General features: G+C 37.9%; 2 protein-coding genes across 4 annotated transcripts in view; one reads left to right on the forward strand and one right to left on the reverse strand.

Annotated features, from left to right (window-relative positions):
* The window catches only part of TP53BP2 (tumor protein p53 binding protein 2), a 65,733-nt gene extending 51,077 nt beyond the window's left edge, over positions 1 to 14,656 (reverse strand). Inside the window, exon 1 of one of the 3 annotated variants that reach the window (XM_087934095.1) lies at positions 14,547 to 14,656. In XM_087934095.1, the coding sequence (XP_087790221.1) occupies positions 14,547 to 14,549 (3 nt within the window). In that variant the 5' untranslated portion in view covers positions 14,550 to 14,656. Of the gene's footprint in view, positions 1 to 4,755; positions 5,308 to 5,372; positions 5,702 to 14,546 lie in introns of those variants that run through there. The other 2 variants (XM_087934076.1, XM_087934084.1) reach the window with 2 other exon arrangements.
* Positions 14,657 to 15,954: 1,298 nt separating this feature from the next.
* The window catches only part of FBXO28 (F-box protein 28), a 32,642-nt gene continuing 25,159 nt past the window's right edge, over positions 15,955 to 23,437 (forward strand). The window contains exon 1 of the mRNA XM_087934143.1: positions 15,955 to 16,201. Coding sequence (XP_087790269.1) covers positions 15,983 to 16,201 — 219 coding nt within the window. The 5' untranslated portion in view covers positions 15,955 to 15,982. The remainder of the gene's footprint in view (positions 16,202 to 23,437) is intronic.

Genomic DNA, 23,437 nt, shown 5'->3' on the forward strand with positions numbered 1-23,437 from the left:
AAGAGCATTTACTATCACCAACCAACACAATGTATCAACCTTAAGGAACCATGTACCACAAATCAGCCTAATTGATGAATAAATAAAAAAAGCTGGCAGAAACTATTTAAATCCCAATTTTATTTACAAGTAAATCTTTGGGTTTCATTTCAGGAGATTGTATACAAGTAGTTTTCTAGGCTATGTTACACAAGTGGTTTGCCACTGAAATGTTTTTACTTCAGCTAGACGTTTTGAAATAGGACCACAGATTTAATTTCATGAAACAAATATCTGCCCACAGTACAAATATAGACAAAGAAAACTACAAATGGTTAACAAATTGATTAACAAGCTGTAAACTGGTTTCTCTCGTTATTGTTTTATATCTGGAAGAAAAGAATAGTAAATAATAGAATATTTTCCATTTGAGAAAAATGTTAGCTTTGGCAAACTTAAAATGTCTTGACAACAAACCTTCTAATATTTCTATCACAGGTTTCAACAACCTGGGGCAATTTAGAAGTTTTTAGTTCCAATTCTCATAAACCTATGCCAAGTTAACTAAAGATCATGGATTAAGCATGAATCCAACTGAAGGGCATTACACTGGCTACCCCTGATTTAAATTATAGCCACTTTACACTGTATATTGGAAGTTACCTCCAATAATCTGATCCATAAGTGGAATGGCATCTGCTAGCAAAATGGATCCATGTTACCCTTTGCAATACTTCCCCTAACTCCAAATTCCATCTGGAAATTTGGGAGAAACTTGATAACATATTATCATCATCATCATCATGCATAGGCCATAACTTGATTATGTTTCAGTTACAAAACACTATGTTGTTTGTGTTATTCAAGATCTATAACAACAATAAATAATAAGCATGCAAAATTTAGTTGCTGAAATAGTCATGACATATCTGGAAATGCATTGTCTTTCACATTTTTCCTTTTGCAATTACATACTGTGGTATGTTATCAAATGTTAAAATCTAATACTGTATTTTTGCTATCAAGGCAAAAATATTCAGAGGTAGAGAAACCAGATTTTTTTAATGTATTTTAGCCCATCACCGCTATTATGCTACATCTAATGCACACATATGAAAGAGTGAGAATTTTTGATCACTCCATATCTTCACAGCTGTATTACACTATGCCGTCCCTCTTATATGATTTACCATGTTTGTTAGAGCAGGATTGTAGGACTAGTTTGGTTTCTACTACTGCACAATACTTGTTTGCCTTTCTCTATTTGCTTTTGTTTCAAGGAGGTTAAAAATCACTTAAGCTTGAAAACGCTTCCTTAACATCATTAATCAGAATATATTTCCACACCAACACTTTAAATGTCAATTCTCTGTAAATCTATTTGACTGCCTGTTTGACCTTCCATGTAAGCATTCCTGTTTTTTTAATTGCACAGATTTCCTTAAGTTTGTCACAGAAAAACATCTTTTGTATTAGAAGACAGTGCCACAGAATGTCTGACTTGTCCAGAGTTTTAGGATCAAATAACTCCTAAGCTATAAAGGCAATCAGTGACCTTGGGCTAACCATTATCTTTTATTGGTGAAGAAAATAGTCCCCATAGAAAATAGTCCCAATAGTCCAAGGTCAGTGTGAAAAAATATACACGTATATATGCACTCTCTCTATCTCTCTCTCTCACACACACACACACGCACACAGCATAAAAGCCCCTTGGAGGATGGCATATAAATAAGTAATCACGAAATTGATTATCCAGTAATTAATAGGTTAGCAACCTCCTTTTATTAACAATTTTATAGCAATTGATGCAACCAATTACAAAACATAATCTGGAAATGTAAGACTATTATAATTTCTTAAAAAATTAAAATACAATTTGTCCAAATATATTACCTCTAATCTTAATTAAGACTAAACTAGTTAAGAATTATATTCTTACTTTCTTATTTACCAGTTAGCATATCTACTATATATCTACTATATATGTATTCTACTATAACCATCTGAAAAGTTCAAGATATAAGGATAATGCTATAAACATATTCTTCTTGAAATGTATTATTTTTTTACTATCTGACAATTATGCAATTAGATGCTGATAATGCAATTAGAAGCTAATGAAAAATCAGCAAAAGCTCAAACAAAAAACTGTCAAGCATAGTCTATGGAGTATTAACAAATGTAAATGTATGACAGAATTATATCAGAAGATACACTGGCCCAGAGACAACCCATGGAAAATAAATTAAAATAATTAATTAGTAGTTCAGTGTATAACGTAAACATAACCATGAACAGAGTTCATTATTCTTGTAAACCTAAAATTATCATGATGATTCTTTTTACTCTTATATTTGAACAGCACAAAAACAAAACTATTACTGAAACCAAGATGAAATTTGATTAAAAAAACAAAAATATTACTGAAACACACTTACAGTATGGTTCTTTACCATTCACAGCAACTTTATATGGCATTAGATTGGTACTGATAAATAACATCAGATTAAAAACAACTGGGCCTATTCTTAAGGGCAAACTCTGGATCCAACTTATTATTTAAAAATGAGGAAAATCTAGATTTTAATAATCATGACTGTATATAGAAATATATGTTAATATGAACTAATGTGAAATTATTTGAGGAAATCTCCCTGAAAAATAAAAGGTTACTTAATAAGAAAGGCCTTTTAAGGCAACAGAACCACTTGCTTACTTTAATTATGATACTGTACTCTTTTAAAACAAACATTATTACGTTTATTCATTTTTCCAAGGGCCATATCTGTAATATTACTCTATTATTAGATACTTCAATAATATATATGCTTCTTGATGTTTTCTTGTAAAGTATTAATTATAATGATTACCACAATCATCAAAAGAAGCATTTATCTCCTTTCAATAGTTAATCTTTAGCCTCTCTAAAAATGAAATATTCAGTTAAGATGTTTAAAAATATGAAATATAAAAGAATAACCAAGAGCACTTAAAAATCTGTTTCCAATTATAAAATTGATCTATTAATCAGTATAAAATTATGTCCCACAACAACCTACTGAATACTGAAAGTCTCCTAATGTGGTTATTTCATTAATGCAAACTTTTCAATAGTATTGTAATACAGTTTGCTAAGAGAAATCAGATGCTAGCCCAACATAATATATCCTATTCTACTCAATGGAAGGGTTGATAGCATTTGCAGAAACTACTTTTTATTTTTTTTAAAAATGTATAAACATTCTAGCCCTAAGGAAACAGAATATAATAAACACAAGACAGGAAAGCAACTTTGCTGGAGTTTACAGCTAGAAGACATGCAGGATTAGCCTTGGTTACAATTTGGACAGAACTCCAAGGAAACTAAGGATTTTATATCAAAATGTAAAACAAAAAATTTCCCTGAAGAAAGCAGTGATAAGCCATTTACAGATTTTTCCAGTGGGGTTCATATATTGTGCTAAGCCATTATTGGTTTTACTGAATAAATGACAAATTGCTACAATATATTTATTTAAAAAATTAACTTAAAATAATAGTTTACAAAGCACAAGGGTGTGATTCACAGCATAGCTTAAAATCAAGAGTCTGATACCATTCTCAAGTTAGATATAATTATGGTGAACCAAGCACTGGAAGACAGGGAGGCAGTGAGAAGTGTCATGCTAGGACATCAGTAGAAGCAGCAGGTGAAAGAGGAGAAGGAAACAGACAAGGAAGTTGGGAGATAGTTGAGCTGCCAGCAAAGGACTTATGATCTGCCATAAATTCAGAAGTACCACAGCATTCTATGTTTGACTTCTGTTGACCTGTAGTTAATTCCAAAATTGTTCCATAGAACCTCTGTATCTATGGAGATTCTCTGTCATCAAGGTCATGGTTGTTCCAAAGGTGCTTTTTCAGTCCAGTTGCCTCTTGAAAAAAGCATCTTTGGGACAATAGAACTCTAAAATATGAAACCTATTTTCCATGTCATGCACACTCCTTAAAACATACAAGACTAAAATAATTGATTAATTAGTCATTCAGTGTATAACGTAAATATAACCATGAACAGGGTTCATTATTCTTATAAACCTAAAATTATCATGGTGATTCTTTTGACTCTTATATTTGAACACAAAAATAAAACTATGTACCAAAAAACATGGCAAAACTTTTAGAAAACAAACTATGTAATTGTTCATATTACAGTAGGCACATATTATGGAATCATACAGATGCAATAAAATATTGAAGTCACTAGTCAACTGTCTGCTTAGTACAGGATTTCGAATTTAAACATAATTAATGATTATATAAGTTCTACCTGAACCCAGTCAAAGAATGGCAACTGCTCACCTCTTTGGTAATTAATCTTACTGCTAAATATTGTTAATGTTTTATTGTTAATGTTTAAGGTGTTTTCTAATATCAAGTTGAATTACTCCTGTAACTTTATTTCATGTCCCTTACGCTGAAAGATAAAGAATGGGTGCCAGTCTTATTTTTGTCAGTGTTTATATATTTTCTACATAAACATCTTTAATTGCCTTTTCTCAAAGCTAAGCTTCCACCATTCCCTTAATCTCTCTTAACAGGCTATATAGCTTCTAGTCCTTTCATCATCCAAACTGCCTTTCTTTGAACTTTTTTTAAGCGGGGTCTGAATCATCCCTAAAATGTGCCCAGAACTGAACACAATAAACAAGATGTGGTCTGAAAAATATAACCATTACTTCCCGTGATTTGGAAAACATTGCTTCTGCTAATGTAACCTAAAATTGCACTTGCCTCTTCTGCAGCTACATCAGATTCAACAGCTGTAAACCAGTCGTTACAAATCTTGCTTACAAGAAACATCTCTGACTTTCTCTTTAAATGCTAGGAAGCTATTTCTTTGGAACAAGACTTGTACAAATCGGAATACTATGTGGAGTCGGCAGATTAGTAAAAGTGTTCTTGAGGGTCTTCGAAGCCCGGAATGGCTCTTTTTCTCCATTTTCTCACAGGTTGCGAGAAGCAGGAACAGCCGCTCCATTTGCAGATTCTCTCGTTCTCCCAGGTCTCCCCACCTTAAATCATCTGAGACGATCGACCTTCTTTCTCAGGCGGCAACTGCTGCCCATAAGAGGCACTTACAAAGAATCCGGCGTCTGTAATACACGTTTCCACACTAACCTCTCGTTGTCGAACTCCCTCTCCCTCCTCCCCCCCCCAATATCCCCACTGCATGAAGTTGCTGAAGAAAAAGGAAGAGGAGGAGCGGCAGCAGTAAGCCTGATCCGCGTTCCCATCTCGAGCCGAAACTACGGCGACCTGGGGGTCGGGCTAACCCTCTACTTTGGATCAGGAAAGGGGTGCCTTCTTCCACCCTCCCCCCCACCCTACACAGGTTCATGTACACTTACCGGCATCATCTTGGCTCCGAACCGCATTGAGGCGGGTGTGCAGGTTCCGGGACCGGGACCAATGACTGGGGCCTGGGGAGGCGGAGCGGCCTGCCGTCTTTCCCTAGGAACCTGTTGCAAGAGGCGGTCCGAATCGCGACGCTTTCCAACCAGCCGAGCGCTTCCTGGCCTGCGATTCCCACAAAACCTCCGCCGCTCTCGCAGCTCCGGGCTTTGTCTCGTCGAAGCCCCTCCGCGGTCTGCTTCAGCCCAGGCGGCCGCAGCCCTCGAGCCCACTCCGAAACTATTCCCCGCTGGCTCGGCGAGGCGGAGAAGTTGGAGCCCCGCCTGAGTCCCACCCCCAAATTGGGCTGGGCACATCCTCGGAAAACTCCGCGCTTCTCTCCTCGCTCAGGGTGGAGGAGAATTAGTGCCCTGGGGCCTAAAGCGAAATTCCCGCCATTACCTTCGGAACAGCATCGCTTTTCACCTTCTCCGAAACGTTTCCTGGAGTAGGTTCAGGAATACACTTTACCTGGCTCTCCAGGGCTGCACGAAGGGGTAGCTCACAAGTAATCTATCGCGGCTGAAGTATTTTATCTTTGTTTGATCCTTGTGCGGGCAATTCCACGCTTCCTTTTGCATTAAATGGAGCAATTTTTGTTTTGGCTAGTGTAGCAGTTTATTTTTCGAGATAGAGATTTGTTAAATTCTAAAGAACCATATGTTTCCCCAAGGCAGCTAAAGTTTTAAAACAAATTCATATTGCAAAAGGAAGTTTGTTATAAAAGTAAAATATTTGCCTGTATTCAAAGATTGTAAATTGAGTCCATTGAAAGAATCCTATTTTTCAATACTTCAAATGTTTCAGAAACACTGATATACAGTATAACCTCCCATCACTATTAAATGATCATCATTATGAAGTGATCATGGTTCAAATGGAATTTTCTTCTTTATTTTAGTAGTTAATGAGAAACTACTATACAGATTGTTAAAATTAATCACATTTCTATTATAATACCTTCACTTAATACATGTCCATTTACAAAACTCAAATTACACTTATATATATGTTTCCCTGGAAAAAAGTTTAATCCAGTAAAGTAGGATTCAGTTCCAAGTAAACTTTATTAATTTTGGCATTTTCATGTAACAAGATTATACTTTATAAATTTAATGCCCCAGTTCTCAATAGCCTTCAATCAATTTGATAAAAGAGATAAATATAATACACTAGTAAACTTTTGGTGAATTGTGTTTTGGGTTTGTATTTTTATTGAGTTTTGGTAACCACCCAAAATCACTTTGAGATGGGCAGCCATATAAATGCTATAAAGATATTGAACTAACCTGAGAAACCAATTAAATTAAAATACCAGTGAAAGATGATTTTTTTCTATATAGATTTGTAGTATTATAATTGTTGATATGAATTTGTTTTTTCCTTTACATTGTCACTCTTTTTGGTTATGAAATAAACCCTGCTAGTCTACAGGATAATTCCCTTGTTTTCAGTGTCATCTAAACTTAGTAAACGCAATTACATCATAACAAGGCACTGAAACTGAATCACTACTATAATAGATTCAGTGACTCATAATATATGAAAGAAGTACAAAACCAGTTACAAGTAACAAGTAGAAGCTTCTCAGATCAGAGATCTGATTCATTTTTACCATTGTATATTATTTCTGAATATCTTTTCATATTCATACTTTTCATACTTAAACAGTATGGTTCTTGTAAAAAATCAGTTATATTGAATTCAGTGGATTTTCCTTCAAAAGACTGGCTGCACTTTTACTTATTTTTCAAAAATCCATTGTGATATTAAGCATCAAACCATTTAGAATTTGTATCCTATTCATATTCAAGTAACATAGTCTGCCAAGGAAGTTTTAAAGAAATAAAATCATACTGGAAATTTTAAAATTCATTTAAAATATGAAGTGCTTGTCTAAATCAACAACTTACAAAGTATAAATAGAGATGAGCAAATGAGGATGTGGGGGAAGGCTGAAGACAATTTATAGCATTTAAAAGACATGCTGCACCCACACTCCAGAAAGTAGCTGAGCTAGGACAAAGTGGTAGGTGTGGCAAAGGCAAAATGAAAGTTGATTTAATTAAATATTAAGCTTAGTTAACATGTTAAATGCTGTTGATATTACTATTGCCAGTATGTCTACTTCCATCAAATTGAAAATGTGAAAATTTTGAGATAAAACCTGGACTGTTCTAAGAGTTTTCAGGAACTATTTATAGAATTGGAGCCTTAGGTTGTATACTTTTAGCATATAGTGTACTGCCCAATTCATACTAAAACTATCACTTAAATGTTAGTTAATTAATATTGCATTTAAGATACGTAAAACCAAAATAGATAAGAGCATGTGTGATGGATTTTTTTTTAAATATATAGGATATTTTGAGTCAGACAAGCTATAATTTTTGTTTCTCTTCATCTTTCTCCCCCAAGCTCCTAATACTCTGAGGGTTTAATAGAACTTTTTAATTTTTATTAACTGCAAATGAAACAATTATGTTGCAGGATCAGAGTCAGGTGTATGATAGTCAAAAATCAGGAAAAGTCTAGTACAATCTTTTCAAACTAACACATTTTATTAAAAAGCATAACCTTTGTGAACTGTATAAGACAGCTGTAATTCACTAAAATTTAGAACTTTTCATAAAAGTCGTATTTGCTTGAGAAAAATGCTTACAATTGTATTAAAAAGCAATCTTAGGCTAGTTGGTCCATGGAAAAATTGTTTAAAATAACAGATCAGAGCTTGTCCCACTTTTTTCAGATTAATTTGGCATTGCCAGCTGTGAATTTTGAATTAGTTGTTTTAGTAATCTCATTTGTTGCTCTAGTAATCATATCTTAATACTCAAGTTGCTATTTTTAAGTGTTTTCTTTAGTCATTACCATGACTGAGAAGGGGAAAAATATAGTTGTAATTCTAAAGTAAACCTGAAGTGAAGCTTATATAATAAGTGTGAAAGAGTTAATTGTACTGTTTGCTGTTCCAACATGTTGCTAAGAGACACTGTTGAGCTTAGTTAGCCAATGAAAAACACCACCGATGACATAATAGTGTTGCTATACTTTTAACAGTCTACATCAAAAATTCAGTGAGAATTTGATAGATTACATTAATCGGGAAAACTAAATTTTCATTGCCAATAAAAGCTGAAATGTGTCCTTTTAAAAAATTTCTGCTTTCCACTAGAAATCTCACACTTCAGGAGTGTGCAGCAAATACAAATCTCATTATGGGCGTCAGTTCAGCCATGTACTCTTGATTGCTTTTTTATGTTGCCAGAATTGTTTCAGTGTGGAAAAGGATCAAATAATATTCTTCTTGCTGGGAACTTAAAACCAGCAGATCTAAAATGTTACAACTAACCATTTCATTTTCTGTGCAATGCACACTAAAATTGTTATGGATAGAGATTACCGGTGTTATTAGTTTTATAATAATATATAAACTCTATAGCATTCTTTAAAAAATATTACCAAGAATGTTAATTTAGGCTTTATTTTGGGCTATAATTCTAATTATAATTCTATAATTATTTTGCCATGTCCTATTAATAGTGTGAGTAATAATGGTTAATTACTTTAAGTTTGGGTGTTGCAATAATTATTGTTTGGTTATTGGGGTTTTTAAAGAAAATGGAAGATTTACTTTTAAGATACTAAAGATTATTATGTTACATTTATATGGTTCTTAACAGTCTCAATAATCCGTTATCAAGCATACAGTATGTGTTATTGTGAAATCATTAGCAACAATGTGAGAGAGATTGGATGTACTGATTAGAAACAATTACTTGTATGTTCCTTTTACACTGAATATTTGTATATTGTTGCTTAGGTTATTTTTTAATTAAGCGTCTAATATAGTGGTGAATACAAACAGTAACTATTAGGTTAAACAGGGAATAGTCAGTAAGACAGACAAAAAAGTTTGGGTAGTGGACATGGCAGTATTTGGAGACAGTAGAAGAGAAGAGAAAGAACTGGAAAAGATAACAAAATACCAAGACCTGCAAATAAAAATAGAATGACTGTGGCAAAATAAAGCAAAGGTAGTATCAATAGCAATATAGTGCCTTGGGTGCAATCTCGAAACAGCTGGAGCACCACTTGAACATAATTGGAATTGACAAAATCACCACCTGTCAATTGCAAAAGGCAGCTTTACTCAGAACATCTTACATCCTGTGACAATACCTTTAATCCCATGAAACATCAACATATTCTATCTGACGTCCTTGGGAAGAACTTGACTGGTTGATAAAAATGCCAAATCTAGTGTAAACCATCATAATTCAATGTGTATACCATTCAACTCCCAACATCACTGGGCAGTTCACAAAAAGCTATAAAAATTACAAAACAATATAGCTGTATATTCGTTATAGCTATAAAGAACCAGCAAAGAATGGCAAAATCAGGCAAACAAACACACACCTGCTCCTTGGAAAGAGACTACACTCATCCTAGCCAAAGGCCTGGGCAAACAGCTAAATCTTCAAAAATGTCCTTAGGATGTAGGCTACCTAGATCTTGAGTAGACTTCATTCCGCTCCTTCAACAGAGAAGGTGTGTGCTTCTGAGCTCCTGGTAGATAACATTGTTTAATTGAAGGATCCCAGAGCATGCCAACCCTGTCAGATCAAGTGGTGGGCAGGTACTAAGGGAAACAGGCAGTCCTACAAGCAACTGGATCCTATGCCATGTAGGGCTTTATAGGCAGTGACCAGCATCTTTCAGAGGAGGGGTATTGCATTGCTATACATTGCCATATTCAGAACCAGTTGAGTCTTTCCATGAGTCTTCAAGGATGACCCCATATGGAACACATTGCAGTAATCAAGTTGGACGATCACCATGAGTGACTGAAAAGCCTCCCAGGTAGGAACAGCCACAACTGACACATGAGCTAAAGTTATGCAAAGGTCTTCTTGGCCACAGTTGCTATCTGCTTATCAAGCAGGAGCTCACCTAGATTGAATTCCATTCTTGTATTGGGAAGTGGTACCATATCCATTAAAGACAGAATATAAGATACTATGAAACTTGGCACTTAATCAAATCATACCACTAACAATATATAAATCTAACACAGGAAAACCACAATTAAAATCACAGAAATTTAGGCTTTGTTTTATTAGTCTTCCTTATTAAAATTTTACAATGAGAAGGATAAGTCCTATTGACTAACATTTCTGATACTCCTGCCTTAAAATTCCAGTTATGACCATTCAAACAGATTCTCAACAACACTCTCACCCAGAAGAGTAAAATAAAATAAGGGGGGGGGATATATACCGTGCTATATAATGTTTATGAATATTTTTTGTATTTCCCCTTTCTACTCCATTTCCATGAAGACATCCAAAATATCCAAATGAACTAAATTACAATACCTTAAGTGTCATTTTTCACTACCTTTCTCAGATGGATGTCCACATACACTCCATTTACAAATTGCACCAAGCTATAAGTTTGATTTAGTATGCTATGTGAAAAAAACCCATGGTTTTTTTTTAATGAAGTATGCTTTATCATACCTTATTCTTTTTCGTCTCAGTCTTTCTGATTTTATACATCTAAACAATACACATTGTCTTCATACAACCACAGATTGCCTCCTAATGGATTTTAGAAATATTTAGAGAGCACTTTAAAGTAGCATGGACTAGGATGAACACATCTCAGTGATGTTTTGATTATGTGTTTTTTATAATAGGATTTTAAAATATTTGTGTTCTGCTATTCAATTATGACTTTGAAAACATAACACAGCATAGATTTACAGTAGATAACTTGTTAATATAAACAAAAGTCTCTGCATTTTTCAGCCTGATATCTCTCAAAAAGCGAGCAGGAAAGAGATAAAATCTCTGTGCACGCCACATGCACTTCAGGTACTGGGAGCTTACAGCATGCTTCTGATGCTTATGTAAATAGAGAGAGCGATATCATCCTTGAGATAGCTTCCTTATAGGCCAGGAGTCCCAAACCACCGGTCCGTGGACCAGTACCGGTCCGTGGAACATTTCCTACCAGGCCGCCAGTTTGCTGGGCGCCGCCATCTTGTTTGATGAGAAAGTGCTTCCGGGTGAGCTTTTCCGGTTGGAAAGCTGCGTTTGGGTGCTGAAAGAATCCTTGCGCCTTAGTTTCATCGAAGGGGGGGCTTCAAATGAAACTAAGGCACGAGGATTCTTTTAGCACCCAAGGTATGGCGAGCCGAGCGACCATCCCGAAGCCGTCCCGAAGCGAAGCCCATCAACAAAGGTACAAAGGAGGAGTTGAAGGTGGCAGGGAGAAGTGGGGGACGGCTGGCTGGCCGGTCACTCAGCTCGCCTTGCCTTGTCATGCGTGCTGATGCCAATACCGGGCTGCGGATCATTTTGTGATGCCGGTACCGGGCCTGGCACAAAAAAGGTTGGGGGCCACTGTTATAGGCCATTTAGGTTTTAAAAAGGCAAATCAATATACTGGGAAGGAAAAATAAAATCTGTTCAGTTATTGGTCATATCAGACCTCATTAGAAAAACTGTAATCCCTGCTTATATTACAAGGAGAGCTTACTATGCTAAAGCTTGCCTGAAGTCATTCTATAGTTTAACTGATCATCCTCAGAATTTGCATGAAAATCTAAACAGTCAATTATGGGCTTGAGTAAGCTAGGAGTTAACTTGAAGGAAAGAATAAAAAAGGATCAAAGTCATAGGTGCAGTAAAGGATTTACATTCATTAGTATGACTACAGTGATTTCTCAGATACATTTCTGATAGTGATGACTCTCAATTTAAATAGAATTAGCCAATTAACTTACAAAATACTTGTAGCTGAATTAATGACAACTCTTTGGGGTTGATTACAAGGGTCCTGGAGAAATGTACCCATAACAAGCTAAAAAAAATTCAAGAGACCCATTTATTAATCTTTTCCCATGCTGGCCCTTAGATATCCTCTTCTTCCTCTTCCTTTCCACTCAGATTTTTTCTTACATACCATGATTTTTTCTTGTAAGATGCCATACACACCCTTCATGTGGTTTAAAAGGCTCTAATTACAATTATTAGCATAATGGTAACTCCAATCATTATTTTAAACTGCAGATGTGTCAAAACCACAAATTACCCTAGGACTGCCTTAGTAATAAAAGTTTGAGTCAGTATCTTTGGCAAGCTCTCAGGGATGCCCTATTAATCTACTGCTTCAAGCAATGCCAGGTTCTGTGTCCAGCCCCTTACTTAAAATTTCCCAGAATGCTTTAGATCAGTGTTTCTCAACTGTGGCACCTTGAAGATGTGTTGCTGGGGAATTCTAGAAGTTAAAGTTCAGTCACACTTCAGCTGCCAAACTTGAGAAACACTGTCTCAGAGCATCTTAGGGAATCATAATCGCAGCTATATTATCCAGGTAGAACTGTTGTCTGTCCCTATTGAAGGAGATTGCAAGGAATACTGGAGGTCACTTTACTGAGGCTTTTGTCCTCTTTTAGCCTAAAGAAACTATATAAATCAGATGCAGCACATCTAAATTATGTGGACAATGGAATAGAATTTAATATCCCAGGATTTATTTATATCCTTAGTTTTTTTTAAAAACGTTCATTGTGTTGGACTCAACTGTGGGTTATTTACTGATTATGCTGTCCTGAGTCATATTCCAAGGCAGCTATTTAAATTGAAGTAATAAAAATAAGTTTCTTTAAAAAAACGACTACAGCCATAGTATTTCCTAGTGGTCTACTATCCAACTACTAGTACTGTTTAGTTTTTTGGGATTAGCCAGTTACAGATAACTCATTTCAAGGTACTAAAAAGTAATGATGAACAATTGGATTCACAAACATGTTAGTGCTTTACGTCCCTAGGCAACAACAGAATTGCAAATGTCACCCATGCATTTGACATCAAATAAAATAGGTGATGCAAGTATAATTTTCATGCTTGCATAACCTATTATGATGACACTATGCAATGGCTGCTTATATAATTTGTATTATTGTGTGTGCATTGTCATTATTGCACTTTGCTGATTTTAAAATCTGGTTCCGTTCAACTTCTGCCTGATATATATTAAGCAATGTCACATATTTAGAATTTAACATATATACAATAACCCCAAGAAAGAAATCACAAATGAAAGCAGAAATCTGTCCATTGTGAGAAGTCAAAATTATATTTTTGATTTAATATGATTCAAGAACTGAAATGTTCTATCAAATTTATCTTTCATTATCCAGAGAGCTGTAAAATAATATCAACTGAAATTTTAAGAGTCTGATTGGAATGTGTTCCTTATTTTTTAATGTGAGCTGTCTTGAGAACTTGGCAGGACAAAAAACTCACTAACTACACATTGTATTGCAAATCTACATGGGGCTGCCCTTGAAGAGCATCCAGAAGCTCCAGTTGGTGCAAAATGCAATGACCCGCATGGTTTTGTGCAGACCTCGGTGTGCATGTGTATCATCTCTCCTGCGGGAGCTGCATTGGTCACCAATTTGCTTCCAGGTACAATTCAAAGTGCGGTTGTCAACTTTAAAGCCTTTCATGGCTTGAACCAGGTTATCTGAGGGACTGTCTCTTGTCAGTCACATCTACCTGAGCCACTAGAGCAGAGAGGCAAGGAATGTTGCAGGTCTCACCCCCTAGGGAGATACACTTAGTGGGATCCAGAAGAAGGGTTTCTCCATGGCTTCCTTTCTCTGGAACATCATTCCTCCAGGGATTAGAATGGTCCCCACACTAACACTCTTCTGGGAGTTGCTGAAGACCTGGTTCTGCCAGCAGGCCTGGGGAATCCAGAGCAGGGAATCCATTAAATGGATGGTGTGATCTGCTGTCGCTGGGGTGAGGGGCTATTATATTAATTTATGAATTTATTATTTGATTATTTTCTTTTATTAGCTTTATTTTGATATGTTTTTATACCCCTGTAAGCTGCCTTGAGTCGCTATGGGCGAATAGGCGGCAATATAAATTTTCTAATCAATAAATAAAATAAATGATATGTGACTAATTTAAAGTAATACTTGCTTTTGAAATGGAAGCACACAGGGACACCCTATTGTTTTTCATTTATTGGTGCCTAGTGTTGGTGAGTATTTACATTGCAAATGTAAATTAGTAACATTTGTAAACCAGCAATACCAGTACCATAGTTCTTGTTGCTACTTCACCAACTAGGCTACAGTTTATCCCTCTCACTGCAACCCATCTGAGATTCAGACATATATTCAGAGAGGGAAGAATGGAATAAACACCTGTTTTACTTGAAAATTAAAGGGAAGAATAATTATAGATACAAGGTCAGAAAAGTATTTGAATAAGTACATATTTGACAGAACTGCCATGTCAGAAATTCATCTGGACAAGCCAGTATCTGTGAGCAAGATATTTGAATTTGCTTTGTTTCCTCAAAAATTAGGCTTATAATATAAACCAGTTTAATAACATTTTACAAAACACGCTGCAACTGATTAGATTGTCATTGCACTATGCCATAAACATAATTAAAATCAGATTTGGTTCACCCACATTAAATAAAACCAAATCCACTATTGTTTAGAGTGATGCGTGAATCCAACCCCAAATGTAAAGAGTTATATTAAATTCCCATAAAGTACCTTTTGCCAAATCAATAGAACAGTGAGAGAAGGTATATACATCTTTAATCCATTAGGACTTATAAACCCTGTAAACTATTTCTAATTTATAGCTAAAATTAATACTTTTTCATATTGAGTTTTTCTTCCTGGCGTTTTAATAGCACGTTTTACTTTTACAGGTACAGCTGTGCATCCATTTGTCTAAGTAATACAGTACTATAATTAGCCACACAGTGATTATATATCCAAAGAATGCAGTCATTCAGGAGTATCTATCACACAGTTTCCTAAGAACTATGACATACCTAGGGCATTCTGCTTGCAAAGTCTTGTAATTTGACTTGCAAACCAGTTCAACCAGAAAAGTTGAAGACCTCTCAGTGACAACCAAGCAAAAGATTATTCACAGAACGGAGAAGGCATCGGTGAAGAGGTTTTGTTTTTTCAACTCGGACTGAACTGCTCCCTTACTGTCTGACATTCTCGTGCTCACTCGCCCACATACATGAGGGAATCTCTACAGGGTTTTGCAAGGTTTGGTAACCGTAAAAGGAGTGCATTCCAAACCGAGAGAATTAGACTTCAATGATGTTACTGTAGTAAGTTCTTTACGTCGGGGGTCACATTTTTAGAACCCGGATTGCGTTGCATTTTACGGGTCGTCCTGCCCAATTCGGCTGACTTTGGGCAAGTGAACAGAAGAGAAGAGAAATTGTGCTGGCATATATTCCTGCAAATTTGAATACTTCGACAACCACTAGTAGCCGAAAACTAACTGGAACGGGCTTGCAGAGAAGTCTCTAGGAGCTTAAACCTGAGACTGCGGAATTCGAAAGACTGACACTGAACGTACAATTTGTCCCCGAAGCTGCAGGAGAGAGCGGGGGCCTCCTGTCTCTTTAACTGTCTCGCCGAAGAAGGAGGCGGTAACGTTGCCACAGGAAGTGCCCCCTCCCGGAGCCGAGGAAGGGAATAGGCCCCAAGATGGCGGCAGTTTTAGCGGCTGAGGGGCTCCTGTCGGAAGGGGAAGGAGGCGCCATGGATTCGGCGCGGCTCTCCCCACCTCCACTGCCACAGCCCCGGGGGGAAGCACCGGCCCTGGAGCAGCTCCTGCAGAGCAACACGCTGGTGGGGCTGCCCATTGTGGCCATCGAGAGCATCTTCGGCTTCCTGTCCTACGACGAGACCAGCCAGCTCCGCTTGGTGAGGAGCTAAATTGCGGTGGGATCGAAAGGGGGGCTCGCGAAGAGGAGGCGCTTGGTCTCGGCTGGGTGGAGATTTGGGGACCCATGGGGGCGGCTTTCTGTCTCCCACCTTCCCGACCCCTGTTGCGTGTCGCTAAGTATTTCCTCTAAGGCAAAACCGAATCGAAGTGTATATCTTCCTTTCCCCCAATCTCCAAAATTAGCTCCTTGGAAATGCCCCGGAGTTAATGGGGGCGGGGGGGGGCGGGAGGCAGTGTGGCCGAAGTTGGAGTCGGAGTGGATGACCTCTAGGGCCTCTTTCCTTGAAGCATTGCTTGGGATGAAAAGGTCTAGTGTACTTTTTAGGAGAAGGGATCCCCGGTTTGAGGATCCCATGATGGTACCTCTTTATGACGGAAAGGAACCCCTCAGGTTCTCCATCTTATTTGGATTCCTGTCGTGCCGGCATTCCTCATCTTCTCCACCCACTTATTATCTTTCGACTTGCTTGAAAATGCTTCTTCCTCAGGTCTTTACTACAACTGCTTCTCTCTGCCCGGATTAGATTTCCTCATACAGAACTCGTTTTCTCTTTAGGGTATCTACAGGAAACATATGGGTAAATACACTGTATATTTGGAACCTATAGGAGGATGATATTAATACTTTTTAAGTAATAAGCATATGCTTTACAAGCATTAGAAACACGATAAAGACCCATATTCTGAAGAACTCACATTGGTCCAGATGCAGAAAATGTCTGGAATTAATGAAAAGGGAGAGAAATGTGTAGAAGTGTCTTTGTTGTATCTTTTAAAGTATTTTGGTAGGAGAACAAGAATTAAGATAAAATAAAAGGTGCTTGAATATAATTAAGTGGGAAAATAATCTAATAGTCATGTGTATATAACATTCTTGTTAAATTATTGTGCTTGTATGTCGTTATATATCATTATTTATCCCATCTTTATTTTTTATATTTATTATTTTTCTAAATAACTCAGGGCAACAAATAGTCAAAAAAAAGCACTGCTGAAAATGATTGTAGTTTGCTCTTCCTATAAATATTTTCTGAAAAAAAAAAAATCTCATTACTAATTTAGCATGGTCATAATAACTTTCAATAAGTATGGGGCAGCAAGCTCCATCATCCTACAGAGTGTGGCTGGGACTGATGGAGGTTATTGTCTAAAACTTGCAGGCCTCTATATGGGAAAGACTAGAGTCAGTTGCCTTATTTTTGTATGTACTGACAGATTCAAAAAATACAGAATATTTTTTCTTGATATTACTGTAGAGAATATGGTTTTGTTCTTGCAATCAAAGAACCAACTGTCTAATCCTATGTATAATATAAGTTAAAAGTCAAATATGCAGACAAATTAGTGCCAAAATATTTGAGAGTAGGGTTGCTTTACCTGTAAATGTATGTAAGATACTTCTATGTGAAGAATCATGTAGTTGAGTTTTAAAATAAATCATAATTGCTTTTGCTATCAAGGCTATTCAGTATTATGTGACAGTTGTATTATTAACCACAGAATTTTGTCTGTTTTGTTAGAACAGTATGGCATGTGCTCAGAAGAATAAGGAGTTAGGCAGTGTTAGAGCTGAGAAAATGTATCCAATTATAAACTCAATTTTTACCTTGCAGTTTTCATTGTCTCTTACCTCTGCATCAAGCAGACTGCAGCTCTTTAAAAATAGACACATGTTTAGATATCTGAGGAACCTCACAAAATGTCTCCTGGTTAGAACAATGGCTTATAAAATAGAATGTGCAGCATTGCTTTTGTGCTGCATCCCTCTGATCAGTACTGAAATCCAGACTTATTATAGCTCAGTCTTATGCATTTTTCTCTCAGAAACAAGTTTAGCTGCATTTATTGGGGTTTCCTTTCAGTTAATTAACTTTAGGATTGCAGACTTGATGTTATTAGAATTGATGTAGCTTGATCCTTGCTTTGAAAAAATTCTAAGTATTATTGTGTTTCATTGATAATTATGATATTTAAAATTAGGCTATGAACACTATGAAAGCATTATAAGGAAGTTAAATTGGGTCTCTAGGTGATTGTAAAATAAAAAGTCAATCCTTTTGATTTGCCAAAGTAAGTATTTATGTATTACAGACATCAAACAGATGTAGCTAAGCAACCAAACACACTCAACCTATTTTCTTTGTACCTAGCAATTTGCATGAAAATTCTGGGTTAGGTTTTTTCTGAGCTTCAATATCTGGAAGAGAAAGTAATCAAACATAGCAATGGTGCATTTTGAAAATTGTTACCACCGGTTCAGTGGGTGTGGCTTGGGCACACTTTGCACGCACGCGTACACTTTGCACAGGCGCAGAAGCGTTTTGACTCACCTCCTGCAATCCTGCACTCTTCCTGTCGCTTCAGCAGCTGGTCTGTGGCAATTGTTGTGCCGCAGAAAGCAGCTGTGCTCCAAAAGCAGGACATAAAGGTTAGTATGGGAGCTTTGGTGGACCCAACACGGAGCGTCGGAGAGAACTGGTTCGGTCTCCACTGCTCATTGCCACTACTGGCTCGGCAGAACCAGGCAGAACCGGTAGAATAACACCACTGTTACATAGTAATAATGTAGCATGATAAATTAATGCAGTACAAGATATATAACATATGAAATATATTTTCAGAATAGACCATAATTTGATTTAGGATAACAGTGGCTAGAGCTATAATTTGCACTAAGCCTTACTGGGGTTTGCTTGGTTTTGGCTAAAATAATCTCTGAACTGAGTCTTTGGTTTATAAATCATGATTTATGGTTTAATAATGTACAAATCGCTATTACAATGTAGCCAAAGCATGATTAAAATCATAGTTTAATGGTATACCTGAACCTGGCTAATACTGAGATAAATTATTTTGGAATCTATCTTCTATCAAACTTTAAACAGATCTATTGCATAAAGGTGTTTAAAATTTTATCGGTCTCCTTAAGAAAACAAAGCTGGAATAAAGCAGTTCTTGATTTATGTGTCAACTCATAAAACATTTTGTATACATGTTTTATAGTTGTCAACAGAAAGGGTGGGGGGGTTCAAAGAGCAGGAAACAGTGTGGAATTGAAAGTACATTCCATTCATATTTTCTTCAAAGACTGATTAGATGACTGAAGCTTATGTTGCACAAAAATCTAATTGGAGAGCAGAATTGATGACTCTTGGCTATGGATGTGTTTCATTGGATGATACACCCAGAGGGGTGAGGGGAAAAGCAGGATCAAGGGTGACAGTGAATTACGTATCTCGGAGTTGGCTATGCTCAGACTAATGCCGGCATGTTAACTTCTAATAAATTCTTTCAAGTTTTGGGAGTGTGGCTCGAGGCTCATGATTTAATTGAAATAACTGCCAGAATCCTGACAGAAAGCCAACTCTGAGATACGTAATTCACTGTCACCCTTGATTCTGGCGCCACCTGCTGGAAGGGCGGCAGAGACCATTTGAAGTCTGGATCAACCATAAAAACCTGGAAGCCCTTAGGACCCCGGGAAAACTATCACCCAAACAAGTCTAATGGGCTCAATACTTCAACCGATTTGACTTCATGCTAAAACATGAAGGGAGCTTTTTGGCTGACACCCTCTCCCACATGCCACAGTACAAATGCAAAAGGGAGGAGGTCGTAAACACCATCATCCCCCCCTACCCAAATAGCTGCTCAAGTAACCACCAGACAACAAAGCTGTGATCAGCAAGACCAACCCACAGATGATCTAACTATGAAACTCAAAACCAAACTGCTAGCAGACCTGGGGCAATCAACACACCTTGACAAAAAGAGATAACCTGGCATGGAAGGGGACAAAACTCCATGTCCTGGAATCCCTACGCACCCTAGTTCTTCAGAGGAGCCACGACACCAAACTAGCAGGCCACTTTGGGTTCTTAAAGACTTTATACTTGGCTCGGAGGCAGTTCTGGTGGCCTGGCATAAAGAAAGACGTGGACAGTTATGTGAAAAATTGCACCATCTGCACCACGATGAAAAAAATGACCAGGAAAATCCCCCAGAGTGCTACAAATGGCAGCGGAGTCGCCGAGGCCATGGGAGGAGATTGCAATGGACTTCATGGTGGAATTGCTGAAAAGTGGAGGAAACAGTGATCTGGACTGTAATAGACTTATTTTCCAAACAGGCACATTTCATACCTTGCAAAGGACTACCCTCAGCCCGCCAGTTAGTCAAGCTGTTCGTGAAGCACATCTATCGTCTGTATGGAGTACCACGGAGAATTATCTCAGAGGTGTCCAATTCACGGCCAAATTTGGGAGGGAGTTCCTGCGATCAATTAGGTCATCCCAGAGTCTTAGCTTGGCCTTTCATCCAAGCACCAATGGGGGGGGGGGGCAGAGAGATTGAACGCCATGGTAGAGCAGTATCTGAGGTGCTACGTGAATTATCAGCAGTCCAGTTGGGTGGACCTCCTGCCTTTCGCAGAGGTTGCGTACAATAATGCTGTTAACAGTAGCATGAGATTACCCCCTTCAAGGTAGTTAGTGGCATGGACTTCATCCCAATGCCTGAGTATACAAGGGACACCCCCCCCCCCCCAGTCAGTCTGACCAATTGGATGTCCTTTCAAGTTTTGGGAGCGTAGCTCAAGGCTCATGATTTAATTAGAGTAGCTGCCGGAGTCCTGACAATATGATTCTTAATCTTACCAAATGTTTAGGAGAGATTGATTGCCTTAAATTGGTTACTATGTATTTCTTTTCATTTTCCAAGTAACACAGTATGCTAAATATTGAAAGGAGGGATCCTTGGTGTTCTCTGACCTTGGTTGTTTTCTTGCCAATGTTTCATTAGCCAAACCAGATAGCAGATAGCCAAACCAGATAGCATCATCAGTGCTAGAATGATATTGAAAGACAAAATATCCCATTTCTGGGGAAGCAATGGCTGACTAAGACAGCTTCACTATTAACATAGGCAATAATCATGGTGGAAAGTGGAACCAGTGGAGGAAACAGCTTTCCAAATTCTTCTCTGGATGAAGGAAAGAAACTTGGGATCACTTGTTGTGGGAGCGCCATCACTTGAGACTTTCAAGAAGAGATTGGACTGCCAATGGTGTAGGGTCTCCCTCTTGGGCAGGGGGTTGGACTAGATGACCTACAAGGTCCCTTCCAACTCTGATTATCTGTTAAACTTGGGTGTCCTTACAGATAGTTCCATAATCTCCAACAGATTTTAGAGTTGGGAGGGACAGCAATGCCCAAGCCGTGGTTTGCCTTTCAAAAAGACAGTTTGCTCACTTCCCTTCTTAATCATTTTTATTAGAAGTAGCTTATAAATTGCTTTTTGGACATTAAGAATGTCCAGTCATATTAAACTGAGTGATTTTCCTCCAACTGGAAGTGAAAGATTTAGGTAAGTTTAACATTAAAAAAAAATGTTAAACCCCTTTTAAAACTTGAAAGAAGTTACAAAAGAGTGGTTTTGTAAAGTTTTAAAATGCACTAGAGCAGTGGTTCCCAACCTTTTTTTCACCCTGCACCCCTAAAGAAATTTCACTCGAACCTCGCACCCCCTGAAATAAATAATAAATAAAAATGCCAACATATAGCCAATAACCTATTATTTACCTGGACTTTTCTCGCACCCCCTGGAATATCGTCTCGCACCCCAGGTTGGGAACCCCTGCACTAGAGGGCTAGATTGACTGGAAACAAGATTTTGAAAAAGTTGTAAGAATATTTCCAGTAATTTATTTAAAATCTTATTAAAATAAATGACAATTGAGTGTAAGTTTAAGAAATCTCTTCCAGGGGAAGAAGTTCTGAATAAGAGGAGAGTTTGAAGGTTGGTTACTAGAGGCAGCCAGAAATAATTAAAATTATAATTAAAGGAGAATTTCCATGAATAGAGAATGGAGAAATATATTTTAACTCTGGAAGAATTTAAGGATATTTGGCAACAGTGTACCCAGAACTTACTCTTTAGACTGTCTGACATAATAAAAGTGGGCTTAAAAGAAAAAATAGAAGCGGATGTAACAAAATGAAGTTGTTTTGAAATAAATTTAAAATTGGCAGGATACAAACACGTTAAGCAGGACCTACAAATGAAACTGACTGACATTTTAATAGTTAAAAGGGTCACACACATAATATTTACAAAATAACAGAGTTTGAAGGGTTTGAAGGTCTTCTAGTCTATCTTCCTTCTCAAACATAGAACCCTATACCATTCAAGACAAATGCCTGTCCAATCTCTTCTTAAAAACCTTCAGTGATGAAGCATCCATAACTTCAGGAAGAAAGCCATTGGCTAGTTGTTCTCACTGTCAGAAAATTTCTCTTTAGTTCTATGTTGGATCTTTCCTTGATAAGTTTCCATCTGTTACTTCTTGTCCTGCCCTCAGGTGCTTTAGATAATAGTTTTGACTCCTCTGTGTCAGCCCATCAAATATTGGAAGACTGCTATCACAGGGGTCCCCAACCACCGGGCCGCGGACCGGTACCGGTCCGTGGATCATTTGGTACTGGGCCGCAAAGAAAATAAAAATAAAATAAAAATGGTGGCTTTCTTCCCCTTCGGTGAATGCTGCTGGGATCAGGGATCAAGGGCACAAATGAAAGAAGGGGAGGGAGGAAGCAACCAAAGCCTGTCCTGCTCTCCGGCTCAGCGGCTTCGGTTTCCTCCCGCCTCGTTCCTCTCTCAGTCGCTCTCTCGCTCCTCCACCAGCCCAGGAAGAAACTGCTTCAAAGAAGCCAGCAGGGTGGCTTTTCCTGTCGGCGCAGCTCCTCCGAAGTGCCCATTCACCCCCACCCCGCCGCCCGTGGTTCAATCCAGTGCTCCGTTCTGCCTGCCTGCCTTTGTTTCTGGTTGTTTCGGAGCAGCTTCGGCTGAGTAAAAGAGGTGAATAGTTATTATTCTCAGCCAAAGCTGCTCCGAAACAACCAGAAACAAAGGCAGGCAGGCAGAACGGAGCACTGGATTGAACCGTGGGCGGCGGGGTGGGGGTGAACGGGCGCTTTGAGGCAGTTTCTTCCTGGGCTGGTGGAGGAGCGAGAAAGTGACTGAGAGAGGAACGAGGCAGACACCTGAGGGATAAGGCTGAGGGAGGGAGGGAGACACCTGAGGGATGAGGCTGAGGGAGGCAGGGCTGAGAGGCGGGGCTTCTCAGCCATCCTGCAGGGACTTGTCCTGAGCCTCCCTGAACTTGGTGGTTTGCTGGCAGACGTTTTATTACCCGACTAGGTAACAACTTCAGATGT

This window comes from Pseudonaja textilis, chromosome 1 (genome assembly GCF_049901715.1).
Source record: "Pseudonaja textilis isolate UNSWEBS1 chromosome 1, rPseTex1.2, whole genome shotgun sequence".
Lineage (NCBI taxonomy): Eukaryota > Metazoa > Chordata > Lepidosauria > Squamata > Elapidae > Pseudonaja > Pseudonaja textilis.